This window comes from Salmo salar, chromosome 15 (genome assembly GCF_965601325.2).
Source record: "Salmo salar chromosome 15, fSalSal1, whole genome shotgun sequence".
Lineage (NCBI taxonomy): Eukaryota > Metazoa > Chordata > Actinopteri > Salmoniformes > Salmonidae > Salmo > Salmo salar.
In genome coordinates this window covers 85,054,186-85,072,034 of record NC_138305.1, presented here as the reverse complement: position 1 = coordinate 85,072,034, position 17,849 = coordinate 85,054,186, and the positions used below count along the sequence as shown (strand labels likewise).

General features: G+C 46.9%; 1 protein-coding gene across 1 annotated transcript in view; it reads right to left on the bottom strand.

The window, feature by feature from the left end:
- The window catches only part of LOC106572008 (anoctamin-7), a 44,239-nt gene that overhangs the window by 22,588 nt on the left and 3,802 nt on the right, over positions 1 to 17,849 (bottom strand). The window contains exons 6-9 of the mRNA XM_082961500.1: positions 16,662 to 16,827; positions 16,241 to 16,331; positions 7,304 to 7,400; positions 6,975 to 7,118 (exon numbers count right to left, since the gene is read on the bottom strand). Coding sequence (XP_082817626.1) covers positions 6,975 to 7,118; positions 7,304 to 7,400; positions 16,241 to 16,331; positions 16,662 to 16,827 — 498 coding nt within the window. The remainder of the gene's footprint in view (positions 1 to 6,974; positions 7,119 to 7,303; positions 7,401 to 16,240; positions 16,332 to 16,661; positions 16,828 to 17,849) is intronic.

Sequence of the window (17,849 nt, the reverse complement as noted above, 5' to 3'; positions counted from 1 at the left end):
GGGAGGCTTTAACCTATAACATACCTCGTTCACTCTCCTCAGGACTTTAAATGGCCCCACAAACCGCGGACTCAGCTTCCGGCAGGGCAGGCGGAAGGGCAGGTTTCTAGTCGAGAGCCAGACCCTGTCCTCCAGTGCAAACACCGGGGCCTCACTGCGGTGACGGTCTGCGCCAACTTTCTGGCGTCGTACGGCGCGCTGAAGGTGGACGTGAGCGGCGCCCCAGGTCTCCTCCGCTCGCCGGAACCAGTGGTCCACCACAGGAGCCTCGGTCTGACTCTGATGCCAAGGGGCCAGAACCGGCTGATAGCCCAACACGCACTGAAAGGGAGAGAGGTTAGTGGAGGAGTGGCGGAGCGAGTTCTGAGCCATCGCTGCCCAAGGCACGAACGCCGCCCACACCCCCGGCCAGTCCTGGCAATAAGACCTCAGAAACCTACCCACATCCTGGTTCACTCTCTCCACCTGCCCGTTACTCTCAGGGTGAAAACCCGAGGTAAGGCTGACCGAGACCCCCAGAGGTTCCATGAACGCCTTCCAGACCCTTGACGTGAACTGGGGACCCCGATCAGACACTATACAGACACTACTTAACCTGTTATGGCTAGGGGGCAGTATTTTCACGGCTGGATAAAAAACATACCCGATTTAATCTGGTTACCACTCCTACCCAGTAACTAGAATATGCATATACTTATTACATATGGATAGAAAACACTCCAAAGTTTCTAAAACTGTTTGAATGGTGTCTGTGAGTATAACAGAACTCATTTGGCAGGCAAAAACCTGACAAGGTTTCAGGCAGGAAGTGGCCTGTCTGACAAGGTGTCGTTCTTCTTGTCTCTGTTTATTGAAGAGTGAGGATCTTAGCTGTCCCGTGACACTTCCTACGGCTGCCATAGGGTCTCAGAAGGCGGTAAAAAGCTGAATCGTGGCTTTGCAGGCTCTGGCTGAGATAAAGTAGCGCGTTTGGGTAGTGGCTGGTTACAGTACTGTGAGACTCAGGCTCGTGCCCGCGTCGACCGAAAGCTTTGTTTACTTTCCTCAGTTTAGCTAAAAGGAGATTCCCGGTCGGAATATTATCGCTTTTTTACGAGAAAAATGGCATAAAAATGGATTTTAAACAGCGGTTGACATGCTTCGAAGTACGGTAATGGAATATTTCGATTTTTTTTGTCACGAATTGCGCCATGCGCGCGACCCTGATTTACCATTTCAGATAGTGTCTGGGACGCACGAACAAAACGCCGCTATTCGGATATAACGATGGATTATTTTGGACCAAACCAACATTTGTTATTGAAGTAGCAGTCCTGGGAGTGCATTCTGACGAAGACAACAAAAAGTAATGAAACTTTTATAATAGTAAAGCTGATATTGGTGAGTGCTAAACTTGCCGGGTGTCTAAATAGCTAGCCCGTGATGCCTGGGCTATGTACTTAGAATATTGCAAAATGTGCTTTCACCAAAAAGCTATTTTAAAATCGGACATATCGAGTGCATAGAGGAGGTCTGTATCTATAATTCTTAAAATAATTGTTATACTTTTTGTGAACGTTTATCGTGAGTAATTTAGTAAAATGTTAGCGAATTCCCCGGAAGTTTGCGGGGGGTATGCTAGTTCTGAACGTCACATGCTAATGTAAAAAGCTGGTTTTTGATATAAATATGAACTTGATTGAACAAAACATGCATGTATTGTATAACATAATGTCCTAGGGTTGTCATCTGATGAAGATCATCAAAGGTTAGTGTTGCATTTAGCTGTCTTCTGGGTTTTTGTGACATTATATGCTAGCTTGAAAAATGGGTGTCTGATTATTTCTGGCTTGGTACTCTGCTGACATAATCTAATGTTTTGCTTTCGTTGTAAAGCCTTTTTGAAATCGGACAGTGTGGTTAGATAAAGGAGAGTCTTATCTTTAAAATGCTGTGAAATAGTCATATGTTTGAAAAATGGACGTTTTTGTATTTTAGAGGAGTTTGTATTTCGCGCCACGCCCATCATTGGATATTGGAGCAGGTGTTCCGCTAGCGGAACGTCTAGATGTAAGAGGTTAAGGCACCCTGTAGTGCCAAAAGACGTGTGTAAACAGAGCCTCAGCAGTTTGTAGGGCCGTAGGGAGACCGGGCAAATGGAGGAGACGACAGGACTTAGAAAAGCGATCCACAACGACCAGGATCGTGGTGTTACCTTGTGAAGGTGGAAGATCTGTTATAAAATCCACTGACAAGTGCGACCACGGCCGTTGTGGAACGTGTAAGGGTTGTAACTTACCTCTGGGTAGGTGTCTAGGAGCCTTGCACTGGGCGCACACTGAGCAGGAGGAAACATAAACCCTCACGTCTTTAGCTAAGGTGGGCCACCAGTACCTCCCACTAAGACAGCGCATCGTCCGACCAATCCCAGGATGACCAGAGGAGGGTAACGTGTGAGCCCAGTAGATCAATCGGTCGCGGACAGCAGACGGAACATACAGACGCCCAGCTGGACACTGAGGGGGAACGGGCTCTGTACGTGACGCCTGCTCAATGTCTACGTCCAGCTCCCATACTACCGGTGCCACCAAACAAGAGGCTGGGATGATGGGAGTGGGATCCATGGACCGCTCCTCTGTGTCATACAGCCGGGACAGTGAGTCTGCCTTAACGTTCTGGGAACCTGGTCTGTAAGAGAGGGTAAACACAAAACGGGTGAAAAACATGGCCCACCTTGCCTGGCGAGGATTCAGTCTCCTCGCTGCCCGGATGTACTCCAGATTGCGGTGGTCAGTCCAGATGAGAAAAGGGTGTTTAGCCCCCTCAAGCCAATGTCTCCACGCCTTGAAAGCTTTGACGATAGCCAACAGCTCCCGGTCCCCCACATCATAGTTTCGCTCTGCCGGGCTGAGCCTCTTAGAAAAGAAGCCACAGGGGCGGAGCTTAGGTGGCGTACCCGAATGCTGAGAGAGCACAGCTCCTATCCCAGCCTCAGACGCGTCCACCTCCACTATGAATTGCAAAGACGGATCCGGATGAGCCAACACAGGAACCGAGGTAAACAGAGCCTTCAGTTTCCTAAACGCCCTATCCGCCCCAGCTGACCACTGCAAGCGCACCGGACCCCCCTTCAGCAGTGAGGTAATGGGAGCAGCTACCTGACCAAAACCCCGGATAAACCTCCGGTAGTAATTGGCAAACTCAAAAAATCGCTGCACCTCCTTCACCGTGGTGGGAGTCGGCCAATGCGGTCACTCTCCATCTCCACTCCTGACGTGGATAGGCGATATCCTAAGAAGAAGACGGACTGTTGAAAGAACAGGCATTTCTCAGCCTTGACATACAGGTCATGCTCCAACAGGCGACCAAGCACTTTGCGCACCAGGGACACATGCTCGGCGCATGTAGTGGAGTAAATCAGAATGTCATCGATATACACCACTACACCCTGCCCATGCAGGTCCCTGAAAATCTCGTCTACAAAAGATTGGAAGACTGATGGAGCATTCTTCAACCCGTACGGCATGACGAGGTACTCATAATGCCCTGAGGTGGTACTAAATGCTGTCTTCCACTCGTCTCCATCTCGGATACGCACCAGGTTGTACGCACTCCTGAGATCCAGTTTAGTGAAGAAGCAAGCCCCGTGCATTAACTCAATCGCCGGGGCGATCAGAGGTAGCGGGTAACTGTAACCCACCGTGATTTTATTGAGACCTCGATAATCAATGCACGGGCGCAGACCTCCATCCTTCTTCTTCACAAAAAAGAAACTCAAGGAGACGGGTGAAATGGAAGGCCGAATGTACCCCTGACGCAGGGATTCGGAGACATATGTCTCCATAGCCTCCGTCTCCGCTTGCGACAGGGGATACACGTGACTCCTGGGAAGTGCAGCGTCTACCATGAGATTTATTGCACAATCCCCCTGTCGATGGGGTGGTAATTGAGTCGCCTTCTTTTTACAGAAGGCGAAAGCCAAATCGGCATATTCTGGGGGAATGCGCACGGTAGAGACCTGGTCTGGATTTTCCACCGTAGTAGCACCAACAGAAACCCCTACACACCTACCTGAGCACTCTCGCGACCACCCCGTGAGAGCCCTCTGTGGCCAAGAAAAAGTGGGGTTATGACAAATTAACCAAGGCAGACCCAGCACCACGGGATACGCAGGAGTGTCCATAAGGAAAATACTAATTTTTTCCTTGTGACCCCCCTGCGTCACCATACTCAAGGAGCTGTGGCTTCCCTGATGAACCCTGACCCTAATGGTCAACTATCTAAGGTGTGAACGGGGAAAGGCACATCCACGGGTACAATGGGGATCCCTAAACTATGAGCAAAAGCTTGATCAATGAAGTTCCCAGCCGCGCCTGAATCTACTACCGCCTTATGCTGGGAACGCGGGGGAAAAAATCAATAAAAGTAACAGACAAACATAAGTGCAACAGAGGGCTCTGGATGAGAATGGTGCCTACTCACCTGGGGTGGCGCCAGAGCACCCTGCCTGTTACCTCAATTCCCAGAGGAACCTACCCGATACCGACCAGCAGTGTGACCTCTGTGGCCACAGATGGTGCGGGAACCTCCTCCGGTCTCCCTGTGCACCCCCTCTCCCCATTTCCTGGGTATAGGAGAGGGAGTGCGGGAGGATAGAACCACCAGACCCCGATCTGGACGTCCGCGAGCAGCCAGCAGGTTGTCCAGCCGGATGGACAGATCCACCAGCTGGTCAAAAGTGAGGGTGGTGTCTCTGCAGGCCAGCTCCCGACGGACGTCCTCACACAGACTGCAGCGGTAATGGTCGATCAGGGCCCTGTGATTCCATCCCGCACCGGCTGCCAGGGTCCTGAACTCCAGGGCAAAATCCTGGACAATCCTCGTCTCCTGCCTCAGATGGTAGAGGCTCTCACCCACCGCTCTGCCCTCGGGTGGATGGTCAAAGACTGCCCAAAAACGGTGGATGAACTCCTCATAATGGTCCAACGCCGCATCTCCTCCTTCACACACAGCGCTGGCCCACTCCAGGGCTCTCCCGGTGAGGCATGAGACGAGGGCGAAACTCTTCTCACGGTCAGATGGAACTGGGTGGACCGTGGCCAGGAAAAGGTCTAATCTGAGTAGGAAACCCTGGCAGGTGGCAGCACTTCCGTTGTACCCCTGAGGCATGGATAGACGGATGCCACCGGGATCAGGTTGAGAAGGGGCGCTCAGGATAGAACCCGGTTGGGCTGGTGGAGGCGCTGGGAAAACTCCCTGTCTCTCCCAGCGGTCCATATTCTGGACAACGCGATCCATGGCTGTGCATAGATGGTGAAGCTTCTCCACGTTCTCCTGGATGCACTCCTCCACCCTTATGTCCGGGGTACCCTCTCCTGCTGACTTCATATCTACGGTCCGAGATTCTGTCATCGCCGTGTGTGTAGGTGGCAGGGAAGTCAGGCACAGGAGAAACCAACTTGGTGTCACTGGAGTTGTTTTAATAAAACAAACAACGAACTCCAAAACCAAAATGTACATAAAATAACATGGGCAACAATGCCCGTAGCTCACTACTACAACATACACGACACAAAATAACATACAAACAATCTCAGACATGGACATGAGGGGAAACAGAGGGTTAAATACACAACAGGTAATGAATGGGATTGGAACCAGGTGTGTGTGAAAACAAGACAAAACCAATGGATAATGAAAAATGGATCAGTGATGGCTAGAAGAATGGTGACGTCGACTGCCGAGCACCACTCGAACAAGGAGGGGCATCGACTTTGGCAGAAGTTGTGACAACTGAAGTACATACGGTACACTGAACAAAAATATAAACGCAACACGCAACAATTTCAAAGATTTAACTGAGTTGCAGTTCATATAAGGAAATCCGTCAATTGAAATAAATAAATTAGGCTCTAATCTATGGATTTCACATGACTGGGAATACAGATATGCATCTGCTCGTCACAGATACCTTTAAAAAAAAAAGTACGGGCGTGGATCAGAAAACCAGTAAGGAACTGGCGTGACCACCATTTCTCTCATGCTGCGCAACATCTCCTTTGCATGCAGTTGATCAGGCTGTTGATTGTGGCCTGTGGAATGTTGTCCCAGTCCTCTTCAATGGCTGTGTGAAGTTTCTGGATATTGGTGCGAACTAGAACATGCTGTCGTACTTTGTCGATCCAAGGTATCCCAAACATGCTCAATAGGTGACATGTCTGGTGAGTATGTAGGCCACGGAAGAACTGGGACATTTTCAGCTTTCAGGAATTGTGTACAGATCCTTGTGACATGGGGTCATGCATTATCTTGCTGAAACATGAGGAGACGGCGGCAGATGAATGGCACAACAATGGGCTTCAGGATCTCGTCACGGTATCTATGTGCATTCAAATTGCCATTGACAAAATGCAATTGTGTCTGTTGTCCGTAGCTTATGCCTGCCCATACCATAACCCCACCACCACCATGGGGCACTCTGTCCAAAACATCGACATCAGCAAATCGGTTACGAAGTCGGCTACAATGCTGAACTGCAGTCAGGTCAAGACCCTGGTAAGGATGACAAGCACGCATGTGAAATAAGAAATAAGCTTTTTGAGTGTATGGAACATTTCTGGGATCTTTTAATTCAGCTCATGAAACATGGGACCAACACTTTCCATGTTGCGTTTATATATTTGTTCAGTATAGTATTTTACTGGGCGACTTTCACTTTTACTTGAGTCATTTTCTATGACAATTGGATACTTTTTCCACCACTGCATATGTTAACAAAGCAGTCTCCATATCTGTGAACTATACTACAGTAAAACTGGATAAAGATGTGCCCTTGCTCAAGAACTGGGTTATTTTACAAATATGTGACAAATCATGTGAAATGAGGCTCAACTTAGATTTGTTGATTCTCTGTTTTTATAGTATGTACGGTAACACATATCACAGAATTATGAAAGAATAGAAATTTAAATGAATGAATTGGCTATTATCCAGACCTCTTCCTCCTGGAAGTCCATGCAGTCCCAGTGGTGAGCCAGGGTGGCCATCTTGCGTTTCCAGTACTCCAGGAAGGTGACAGCCCAAAAGGACATGAACACACTGAAGAAGACTGTCCCGGGGTGGTCAAACAGGTAGCCCACCTACCAACACATACACACAACATGGGCCTGTCATCTCTGGATTCATTATAGTGGGACGGCTAAGCTATCCATAATGATTGTTCATTATTGTGATAAAAGCAACACATTAGGCATAGCGGTTTGAATAGGCACATCAAACAGTCACTCACACCCCCTTGTTACTGTAAATGTACAGCATACAATACCTTAGCCATGGGGCAGATATCAGACATGTTCCAGGGCTTGCAGGTCTTACAGAGAGGACACATCAGGTAGCTGCCCCCACTATTACAGATCTCCTTGCTGTGGACAGTCAGACACACAATCACAGACACAGACTTCACTACTTTTAGTCCAGGCTGTGTCTGAAATGGCACCCTATTTCCTATATACAGATGTTGAATCTTAATTTGACCCATTTCGTCGCAGGAGGAAAATAATCCTGAAGCAGGAGGATTTTAATACCTGAAAAAATATTTGGAATCGATGCCAGGGGGCAGCTGGAAGCAGTGTTTGTGTCCAATGCAGTACCGCACCTACATTGAACCTTATGTAAGGTAGGTGCAGGCTGCAGTGCGTCTCTTGTGAATTCTTATGTGGATTATAATAAATTGACATATTTGGAGGGGGTATATGTCGTTTTCCTTACGGAAAATCATTTTTTTTTTAAAATCAATCATTTTATTATATGTTCAAGGCAAGCAATTGTGCCTGTGTGGTCTAGCAGTTTACCCGACACACATATGCCAGAGTTGGCATGGGTTCGAATCCGGCCCACTGCCCTTTGACTCATGGATGAATGTCTATTTTTTAAACATTAATTCTGCGTGGTTACAGGGTTAATTCCGCGTGGTTAAAAAAGGGTTAAAAAAGAAACAACACAAAAGGTTAACAGTTTAGGCATTAATTCCGAGCGGTTAAGGGTTAGGGGCGGGCTATGGTTTGGGGAAGGCTTAAAACAGTGCATTCGGAAAGTATTCACAACCCTTCCCTTTTCCCACATTTTGTTACATTACAGCCTTATTCTAAAATTGATTCAATGAAAACATATCCTCAGTAATTTACACACAATAACCCATAATGACAAAGCAAAAACAGGTTTTTATAAATGCTTGCACATTTATAAGAAATATAAAAAATAAATAACTTTGTATTTATCCTTTCTTTAAGTAGGCAAGTCAGTTAAGAACAAATTATTATTTACAATGATGGCCTGGAACAGTGGGTTAACTGCCTTGTTCAGGAGCAGAACGACGGATTTTTACCTTGTCAGCTCGGCGATTCGATCCAGCAACCTTTTGGTTACTGGCCCAACGCTCTAATCACTAGGTTACCTGCCGCCCCAATCAATACTTATTTACATAAGTATTCAGACACTTTGCTATGAGACTCGAAATTGAGCTCAAGTGCATCCTGTTTCCATTGATCATCCTTGAGATGTTTCAACAACTTCAATGGAGTCCACCTTTGGTAAATTCAATTGATTGGACATGATTTGGAAAGGCACACACCTGCTCTGACAGTGCATGTCAGAGCAAAAACCAAGCCATGAGGTCAAACGAATTGTCCGTAGAGCTCCTAGATTGTGTGGAGGCACAGATCTGGGGAAAGGTACCAAAAAATGTCTACAGCATTGAAGGTCTCCAAGAACACAGTGGCCTCCATCATTCTAGTCAGGATCAAGGGAAAGGGGGGCCTCCCGAGTGGTGCAGCAGTCTAAGGCACTGCAGTGCATAGGCATCACTACAGATCTGGGTTCGATCCCAGGCTGTGTCGCAGCCAGCCACGACCGGGAGACCAATGATGCAATGTACAATTGGCCCAGCGTTGTCCGGGTTAGGAGAGGGTTTGGCCGGCCGGGATGTCCTTGTCCCATCACGCTCTAGCGACTCCTGTGGCGGGCCGGGCGCATGCACGTTGACACGGTTGCCAGTTGTACGGTGTTTCCTCCGACACATTGGTGCGGCTGGCATTCCAGGTAAAGCAGGCAGTGTTTCAAGAAGCAGTGCGGCTTGGCAGGGTCGTGTTTCGGAGGACGCATGGCTCTTGACCGTCACCTCTCCCGAGCCCGTAAACTCACTTACTTGACAACTTTCTTCACTTGATTTGGTCCACCGCAAGCCTCCGGACCCTCTGCAATTGCGTGACACCCTCTGTACGGAGCCTAGTCTAGTTCCCGCCTGTCCTTTGTTTGGATTGATGGATATATGTCCTTATTTTAATACTTTTTGGAATTTTCGATGAGGGTTGTTGATATCAACCGCCTGTATTCAACTGAGAGAGATGCTATTAGCCTCCTTCCATGAATATGCACAGGCATCTCAAGACAACTCCAATATAAAGTGTTTTTTCTAAAAGTTGCTGGGATGTCACATATACTACTTATATCAGTACACTCGTAACAACCTAAGCACTACGAAACTTCTATTAGATCAAATAAACCTTACATAGCAAGCAAATACATCATTACATTTTTTGTTGACCAAATTTGACACTCTCATTGACCTCCATACAAAAACTTCTCTCTTGTTGAGCGAAAGAAACAAAACAACGTCACCTACTGGAGAACACAGATTTTTGGCCGAGATGGGTCTCTCGCTTCGCCTCTTCCTCTCTGGCAGTGCTCTCTGGCTCCGAGCTTCGTGAGTTCGTGTCTAGTGCTGGGCGATCTAGTGACAAACCTGAGCCTGCATTAGGCCCACACGTTAATTGCATTTATTTCAATGTTTTCAAGAAGTAAATCGAATAGTCTGTCAATTTACACATCAGAGAAGAGTGTCTCAGCTCAACAAAATCGTCTTTGAATGAGCTCAAATAGGCTCAAAGGTTCCAGTGTGATCATGCTCTCCGTAGCCGATGTGAGCAAGACCTTTAAACAGGTCAACAATCACAAGGCCGTGGGACCAGACGCATTACCAGGACGTGTACCCAGAGCATGCGCAAACCAACTGGCAAGTGTCTTCACTGATATTTTCAACCTCTCCCTGGCCGAGTCTGTAATACCTACATGTTTCAAGCAGACCACCATAGTCCCTGTGCCCAATAAAGTGAAGGTAACCTGCCTAAATGACTACTGCCCCGTAGCACTCACGTCGGTAGCCATGAAGTGCTTTGAAAGGCTGGTCATGGCTCACATCAACACCATCACACTGCCTTGTCCCCCTCAGGAGACTGAAAAGATTTGGCTTGGGTCCCCAGATCCTCAAAACTTTCTACAGCTGCACCATCGAGAGAATCCTGACTGTTTGCATCACCGCCTGGTACGGCAACTGCTCGACATCCGACCGTAAGGCGCTACAGAGGGTAGTGCGTACAGCTTAGTACATCACTGGGGCCAAGCTTCCTGCCATCCAGGACCTATATACTAGGCAGTGTCAGAGAAAGGCCCAAAAATTGTCAAAGAGCCCAGTAACCCAAGTCATAGAATGTTCTCTCTGCTACCACACGGCAAGCGGTACCGGAGCGCCAAGTCTAGGTCCAAAAGACTCCTTAACATTTTCTACCCCCAAGCCATAAGACTGCTGAACAACTAATCAAATGGGCACCTGGACTATTTGCATTGACCCCCCCTCGGTACCGGTACCCCATGTATATGGGTCTCTTTATTGTGTTACTTTTTTTATTTTTTACTTTAGTTTATTTAGTAAATATTTTTCATTGTTGGTTGAGGGCTTGTAAGTAAGCATTTCACGTTAAGGTCTACTCCTGTTGTATTCGGCGCATGTGACAAATAAAGTTTGATTTGATTAACATCACAGCTTTATGAAATAAAATATTAAAGCCACACAATACAGCCTTTTAATCCACACCAAAGACCATAACTAAATGAACAAATGATACATAGCCTAATTATAAAACATGGGCGAGCATCCACACCGGAGGAAATTTTATCGTTCTGTATCTGTCAATCAACTGATGTCCAAAATCAGCTCATCAACTCAGCCAGGGAAACACAAACAGTAGCCTATTATTGGTTTTCCCATCTTTTAGTATGTGACAATGATAGGCTAACGGTGTCACAGTATTCTCCTTCGTCTGAAGATATCTCAAAATCACTGTCAGAAAAAGTGGACCAATACGCAGCGGATTGCGTGCTCAACATCATTTTTAATAAATTATGATGTACACGGACAAAACAATATACACGAATGAAACGGTGACAGTTTTACAGGCTATACATAAATCTAGCAGTGTAAAATAAAACAACCGACAACCCCAAGAGAAAAACACACACCTAATATATGACTAACAATCAGGAACAACGATATCCAGCTGTTCCTGATCGGGAGTCACAAGACTAACACAGAAACAGAACAACTAGAAACTACATACAACACACAACTTTTGCCACGTCCTGACCAAATACTAAACAACTACTCCCTCTGCTGGTCAGGACGTGACAGTACCCCTCCCCTAAAGGTGCAGCCCCCGGAATGCACCTTAAAAGAAAACACACAAAAAATCCCCCAATACTACAAAAAAAAGAATAATAATAATACCCCCTAAACAAAAAGGGGAGGGAAGGGAGGGTGGCTGCCGTCTTAGACGGCACCTGTGCTACACCCCCCCCTCCCCAACCCACCTATATTGGAGGCGGCTCAGGTGCGGGACGTGGACCCCGCTCCATTCTCGGCGTCGCCCACTTAGGTGGCGCCCCTGGCCGCGTCGGAGGACTGGTGGGCGACCCTGACTGCGCCCGGCTGGCGGGCAATCCCTGCTGCGCCCGGCTGGCGGGCGACTCTTGCTGCGCTCGCCTGGCTGATGACCCTGGCGGCTCCGGCCTGGCTGATGACCCTGGCGGCTCCGGCCTGGCTGATGACCCTGGCGGCTCCGGCCTGGCGGGCGGCTCTGGCGGCTCCAGACTGGCGGCTCTGGCAGCTCCAGACTGGCGGGCGGCTCTGGCGGCTCCAGACTGGCGGGCGGCTCTGGCGGCTCCAGACTGGCGGGCGGCTCTGGCGGCTCCAGACTGGCGGCTCTGGCGGCTCCAGACTGGCGGCTCTGGCGGCTCCAGACTGGCGGGCGGCTCTGGCGGCTCCAGACTGGCGGGTGGCTCTGGCGGCTCCAGACTGGCGAGGCTGGGCTGACGCACTAGAAGCCTGATGCGTGGGGCTGGTACTGGACGTGCCAGCCTGGAGACACGCACCTCAAGGCTAGTGCGTGTAGCGGGAAACACTGGACCGTAGAGGCGCACTGGCGGTCTCGAGCGCAGGGCTGGCAGCTCCAGACTGGCGGGCGGCTCTGGCAGATCCAGACTGGCGGGCGGCTCTGGCGGCTCCAGACTGGTGAGGCTGGGCTGACGCACTAGAAGCCTGATGCGTGGGGCTGGTACTGGACGTGCCAGCCTGGAGACACGCACCTCAAGGCTAGTGCGTGTAGCGGGAAACACTGGACCGTAGAGGCGCACTGGCGGTCTCGAGCGCAGGACTGGCATCACCCCTACTGGCTGGATGCCCACTTTCCCCTGGCACATGCGGGGCGCTGGTACTGCGCGTACCAGCCTGAAAATACCCGGCCTCGCCACAGCACCCATCACCCCAAAGCACGGGACCTGTCCAGTATGTCTCTGCCCAAAAAGGGTACGGGGAGCTGGCCTGGGGCTCCATCAACGCTCAGCCAAACTACCCTTGTGCCCCCCCAAAAAAATTATTGGGGCTGCCTCTCGGGCTCCCTTACCAGCCGTGTTCCCCGGTCCTCACCAGATTTCCTCCGCTGCTTGGTCCTTTTAAGGTGGGTTGTTCTGTCACAGTATTCTCCTTCGTCTGAAGATATCTCAAAATCACTGTCAGAAAAAGTGGACCAATACACAGCGGATTGCGTGCTCAACATAATTTTTTATAAATTATGATGTACACGGACAAAACAATAAACACGAATGAAACGTGACAGTTTTACAGGCTATACATAAATCTAGCAGTGTAAAATAAAACAACCCACAACCCCAAGAGAAAAACACACACCTAATATATGACTCCCAATCAGGAACAACGATATCCAGCTGTTCCTGATCGGGTGTCACAAGACTAACACAGAAACAGAACAACTAGAAACTACATACAACACACAACTTCTGCCACGTCCTGACCAAATACTAAACAACTACTCCCTCTGCTGGTCAGGACGTGACAAACGGGTAGTTTATTGGAATATAATCAAATAACAAGGTGGCACTAGATTATCGCCAGCGGATGTCTCATTAAGCCATCAATAAGCGCTAAATTCACCAGCACAGTTGACCTCAATTGCAACCATTATTGGCCACCTCATTACCGCTCCCTAAAAGATGATGTTGGTGTTACCTAGTCCTGCTTGTGTAGCGGATATGAGTCGGTCATGGTCATGTGATGAGGTAGCCCTGCCTGCAAACTTCCAAACCAGTGGCTGCAGTCCAAACACTTAAAAGACACACCCTCGTCCACTTATGCCTTTGGGGGAATCCCCGTTGCCATCTTGGAGGGTGATCCAAATGAATAGCCAAGCAAGGGAAGTTCGCAACGTAAGCCCCACAGCCCTCGTTTTTAGTCGGCTTTGCGAGTGTACAATTATGTTCACTCCGGGGCCTGAAACTCCCCATAATTCAATTCGCCATGACTGTACGTCCGCTAAGAAAAGTCAGCGAAAACTTAAAAGCAACATAAGTTCGAAATGTTGCTACTACGTAAAAAGAAAATATGTTTTTGTCTTTTGGAAATTGTAGAAATAAAACATTTTTCTTCTTCAGAAGTTCCAGCTAGGCAGGCTAGCGTTAGTTAGCTCATGTATGATAGCTATCATACAGTAGGCGTATATTGATAATTAAATATTTAATATAAGTAGACATGCAATCATAATTGACTGTAGTGCATATAAAGCACCCACAAGTTACTGGCTGAAAAAACAATAATTGCGGGATGAACGAGTGACGAATTTCCGGCCAAGGGTGGTTCATTTAAAAATCATTCCAGCCTCCCTCGCCCCTTGCCCTGCAAGTGTATACTCGTCACAAGTCATGATACGTCATCAGGAGTGTCCACTTCATTTGAGGGCTGAGGGGATAGGGTGTGTCTTTTAAGTTTTTGGACCGCAACCCCAGTTTGCTTTTGGCTGAAGAGTCTAAAACCATCTAAGATGTTGATTGCTCCTGTGGGAAACCCGGGTTCATATCCCGCGTGTTACACTTGCAATAAAAGTCTTTCAAGATATGTTTTCCCTCTGGTTGGTGTTGATATCTGAACAACTTAGCCCTTTTTGAACAGACTAAAGGCGATTGACATTCATTCCGTACAATAGAAAAAACTGCCCGACACTGTATGAATGGAAACTAATGTTGGTGTAGCCTACTGTTATTATTTTATTTGTTTCCTATTTATGTTATTCAAAAGTTTCTGGTATGGTCATTTCTTATTAACATCGGGTGTAAAATATCCCTGGACTGTCCATATTTGAAATGTGTAAATCAAGTCAATGGGAGGAATTTAGTTAGTTGTGCCAGAAAGGCATTGGCCGGAATTGAACCCAAGCTGACATGGTAGGCCTATGTGTACGCACTGAAGACAGCAACCCTAACCGCTAGACCCCAGGCCACAACTGAACTCAATTTTGAAAGTTAATTCATGACGTTAGGATACACATGACACTTCTATGTTGTAGCCTAGTGGAGATCAATATTTATCTTGTGTTATTAAGCTATATAAAACAACAGTTGTTGATGTGTATGGCTGCATTTCAGGTAAAAAAGTAATAGGACCTAAGCATATTTGAGCGAGAGCGAATACTATTTTGATAGCAAGCCCTGATCCCAATGACTCGACCTCCCCCGCATTGAGAGAAAGAGAAATGCAAATGTACATAAAAACAAGGCTCATTTCAATTTTCTGATGCAGCAGGAAAATTCTCTGCATCAAAATAGTGATCAAGTTAAGATCCGACATCTGTAGGGCACTACTTTATTATTAAGTAGTGCACTATAGTGGGTAGAGTGCAATTTCAGACACAACCCCAGTCTGCATTTGCATGTAATGCAAAGATTATTATCCCTTGATTTCCTGCTTCACAATACATTACCCGAGACTAAAGCTCTCTGGCTTTTATACAGTACAGTGATTGATAGCACTAATCCACAATGAACAGAAGAATGTACACTAATGCCCTTGGGCCTGTAAGAGGCTCAATGCTATTCTTCCTTCTCTCTATTATTTCATCTTTAGTCTCACTTTCTCCATGTTCACTCTTTGTGTAAATCTTCTGTGATTCATCACCAAGCCATCAAACACTGATACCTGAGGAAGCAATTATCAGCATCTTGCCATGGAAACAGGTTTGAGATGGAAAACACTGACCATAATTTTTTTCTCCCCCTAACACACACACATAGACACAAACACGGACACACATGCGAGTGTACGCAAGCACACACACGTCTTACTATACTTGTGAGGACTTTTTGGGGACCAACAATTGATTCCCATTCCAAATTCTATTTTCCTTAACCCAGAATTTAACCCTAACCTTAACCCCTAATCCTGACCCTAACTCCTAAACCTAACTCCTAATCCTAACAGCTAAGCCTAAAATAGCCTTGTTATTTTGAATTGAGGACAGGAAAAATGTCCTCACTTCTCAGAATTTTTGTTGGTTTGCTATTCTTGTGAGGACTTCTGGTACATAGCCTTCCCTGTAGCTCAGTTGGTAGAGCATGGTGTGTGCAACGCCAGGGTTGTGGGTTCGATTCCCACGGGGGGCCAGCACAAAAAAAAAAAGAAATGTATGCATTCACTACTGTAAGTCGTTCTGGATAAGAGCGTCTGCTAAATGACTAAAATGTAAATGTAAATGTAGTAAAATGCACACACACAGCACAGTGAAGCAATGCAACAGACTAAGTGCTGCATGAGTACACTGAAGAGAACTCTTGTGGGTAATGCATTATGTCTGAGCAGCCTGCGTGACATTTGCAGAGCAGCAGACTGTGCCTTACACTAGGCCACTCTGTTGCATAAATTATACTGGTACAACATCACTTTGATCCAGCTTTTCGTCTCTATTCATAGTAAAGATGTATAATCTGACCTCTATACTGTACAGTTTTCAAACCATGAACCTTGATTACAGCCAAAGAAATGAATCTGTTAGAAAAGCATTGTAAGTGAAGGAGTTTCAGGACTCACGCAGGAGTGTTGGTCCCCATGGACATGACTCCTGACACAAAGACAAAGACCCCCACCACCGCCGCTGGGAGCAGCCAGGCTGTGTAGAACCCTACAGAGGAGGACCAGAGAGACAAAAACCTCCTCAAAAACTCTCTATGTCAAACAATACAATGGGGGTAACTCACAAAACTGTACTGTTGTGGTAAATTTACTCACAAACTGTACTGTTGTGGTAAATTGACCACATATCATAAGTGAAAAGATATGGATATCTCTTTCATCTAAGTCTTCTTAAGTATGATGCTTGCCACTAAATCTAAACATTTTCTGATGTGTGTTCAGTTTCATAACCCCCCCACCCCAAAGTATAACTATAAAAGCAGTACAGAACAAAATATTGGTACTGTATCAGATTTACAATATGAGGAATCCTGCTTACCCAGCCAGGCAAAGTAAAGGGCTATTTTCTCTCCAAAGTATTCTCTGATGTGGTCAAGTGGCTGGTACTTGTACCATTTAGACCAGCGGGCCCAATACTGGAACAAGACCTGCCTCTGGTTCAGCTCATTTGGACGCACCTCAAACTCTGGCAGCTCAAAGGGGCCCTAACAAACATACACGTACATACACACATTTAACAACGACTGGTGTACTAGGCAGATGTCTTTGTGTGTGGCGGTTAGGGCTGTCCCCGACCCAAAAAATTGTGGTTGACTGAGAAGCATCCTGATCTGTTTAAATGTATTTTTCCATATATACAATGCATTCGGAAAGTGTTCAGACCCCTTGACTTTTTCCACATTTTGTTACGTTACAGCCTTATTCTAAAGTGGATTAAACATATACATCTACACACAATACCCCATAATAACAAAGAGAAAAAAGGTTTTATTTTTATTTTGGCAAATGTATTTAAAATAAAAAACAGAAATACCTTATTTACATAGGTATTCAGACCCTTTGCTATGAGACACGCAATTGAGCTCAGGTGCATCCTGTTTTCATTGATCATCATTGAGATGTTTCAACAACTTGATTGGAGTTCACCTGTGGTAAATTCAATTGATTGGACATGATTTGGAAAGGCGCACACCTGTCTATATAAGGTCCCACAGTTGACAATGCATGTCAGAGCAAAAAACAAGCCATGAGGTCAAAGGAATTGTCCGTAGCTCTCTGAGAGAGGATTGTGTTCTCTGGTTTAATGAAACCAAGATGTAACTTTTTTTTATTATAAAAATTCATTCTTTTCAAGGCATCATTGTAAAAACAAATGATAAATGCTACTGGCAAGATACCAAGTCAATCGTATGAACCTGAACAAGCGTCACATCTGGAGGAGACCTGGCACCATCCCTACGGTGAAGCATGGTGGTGGTAGCATCATTCTGTGGGGAAGTTTTTCAGCGGCAGGGACTGGGAGACTAGTCATGATCGAGGGAAAGATGAACGGAGCAAAGTGCAGAGAGATCCCTGATGGAATCCTGCTCCAGAGCGCTCAGGCCCAGGCTGGGGAGAAGGTTCACCTTCCAACAGGACAGCGTTCCTAAGCACACAGCCAAGACTACGCAGGAGTGGCTTTGGGACTTGAAGGCCGGACTTGAATCCGATCAAACATCTCTGGAGA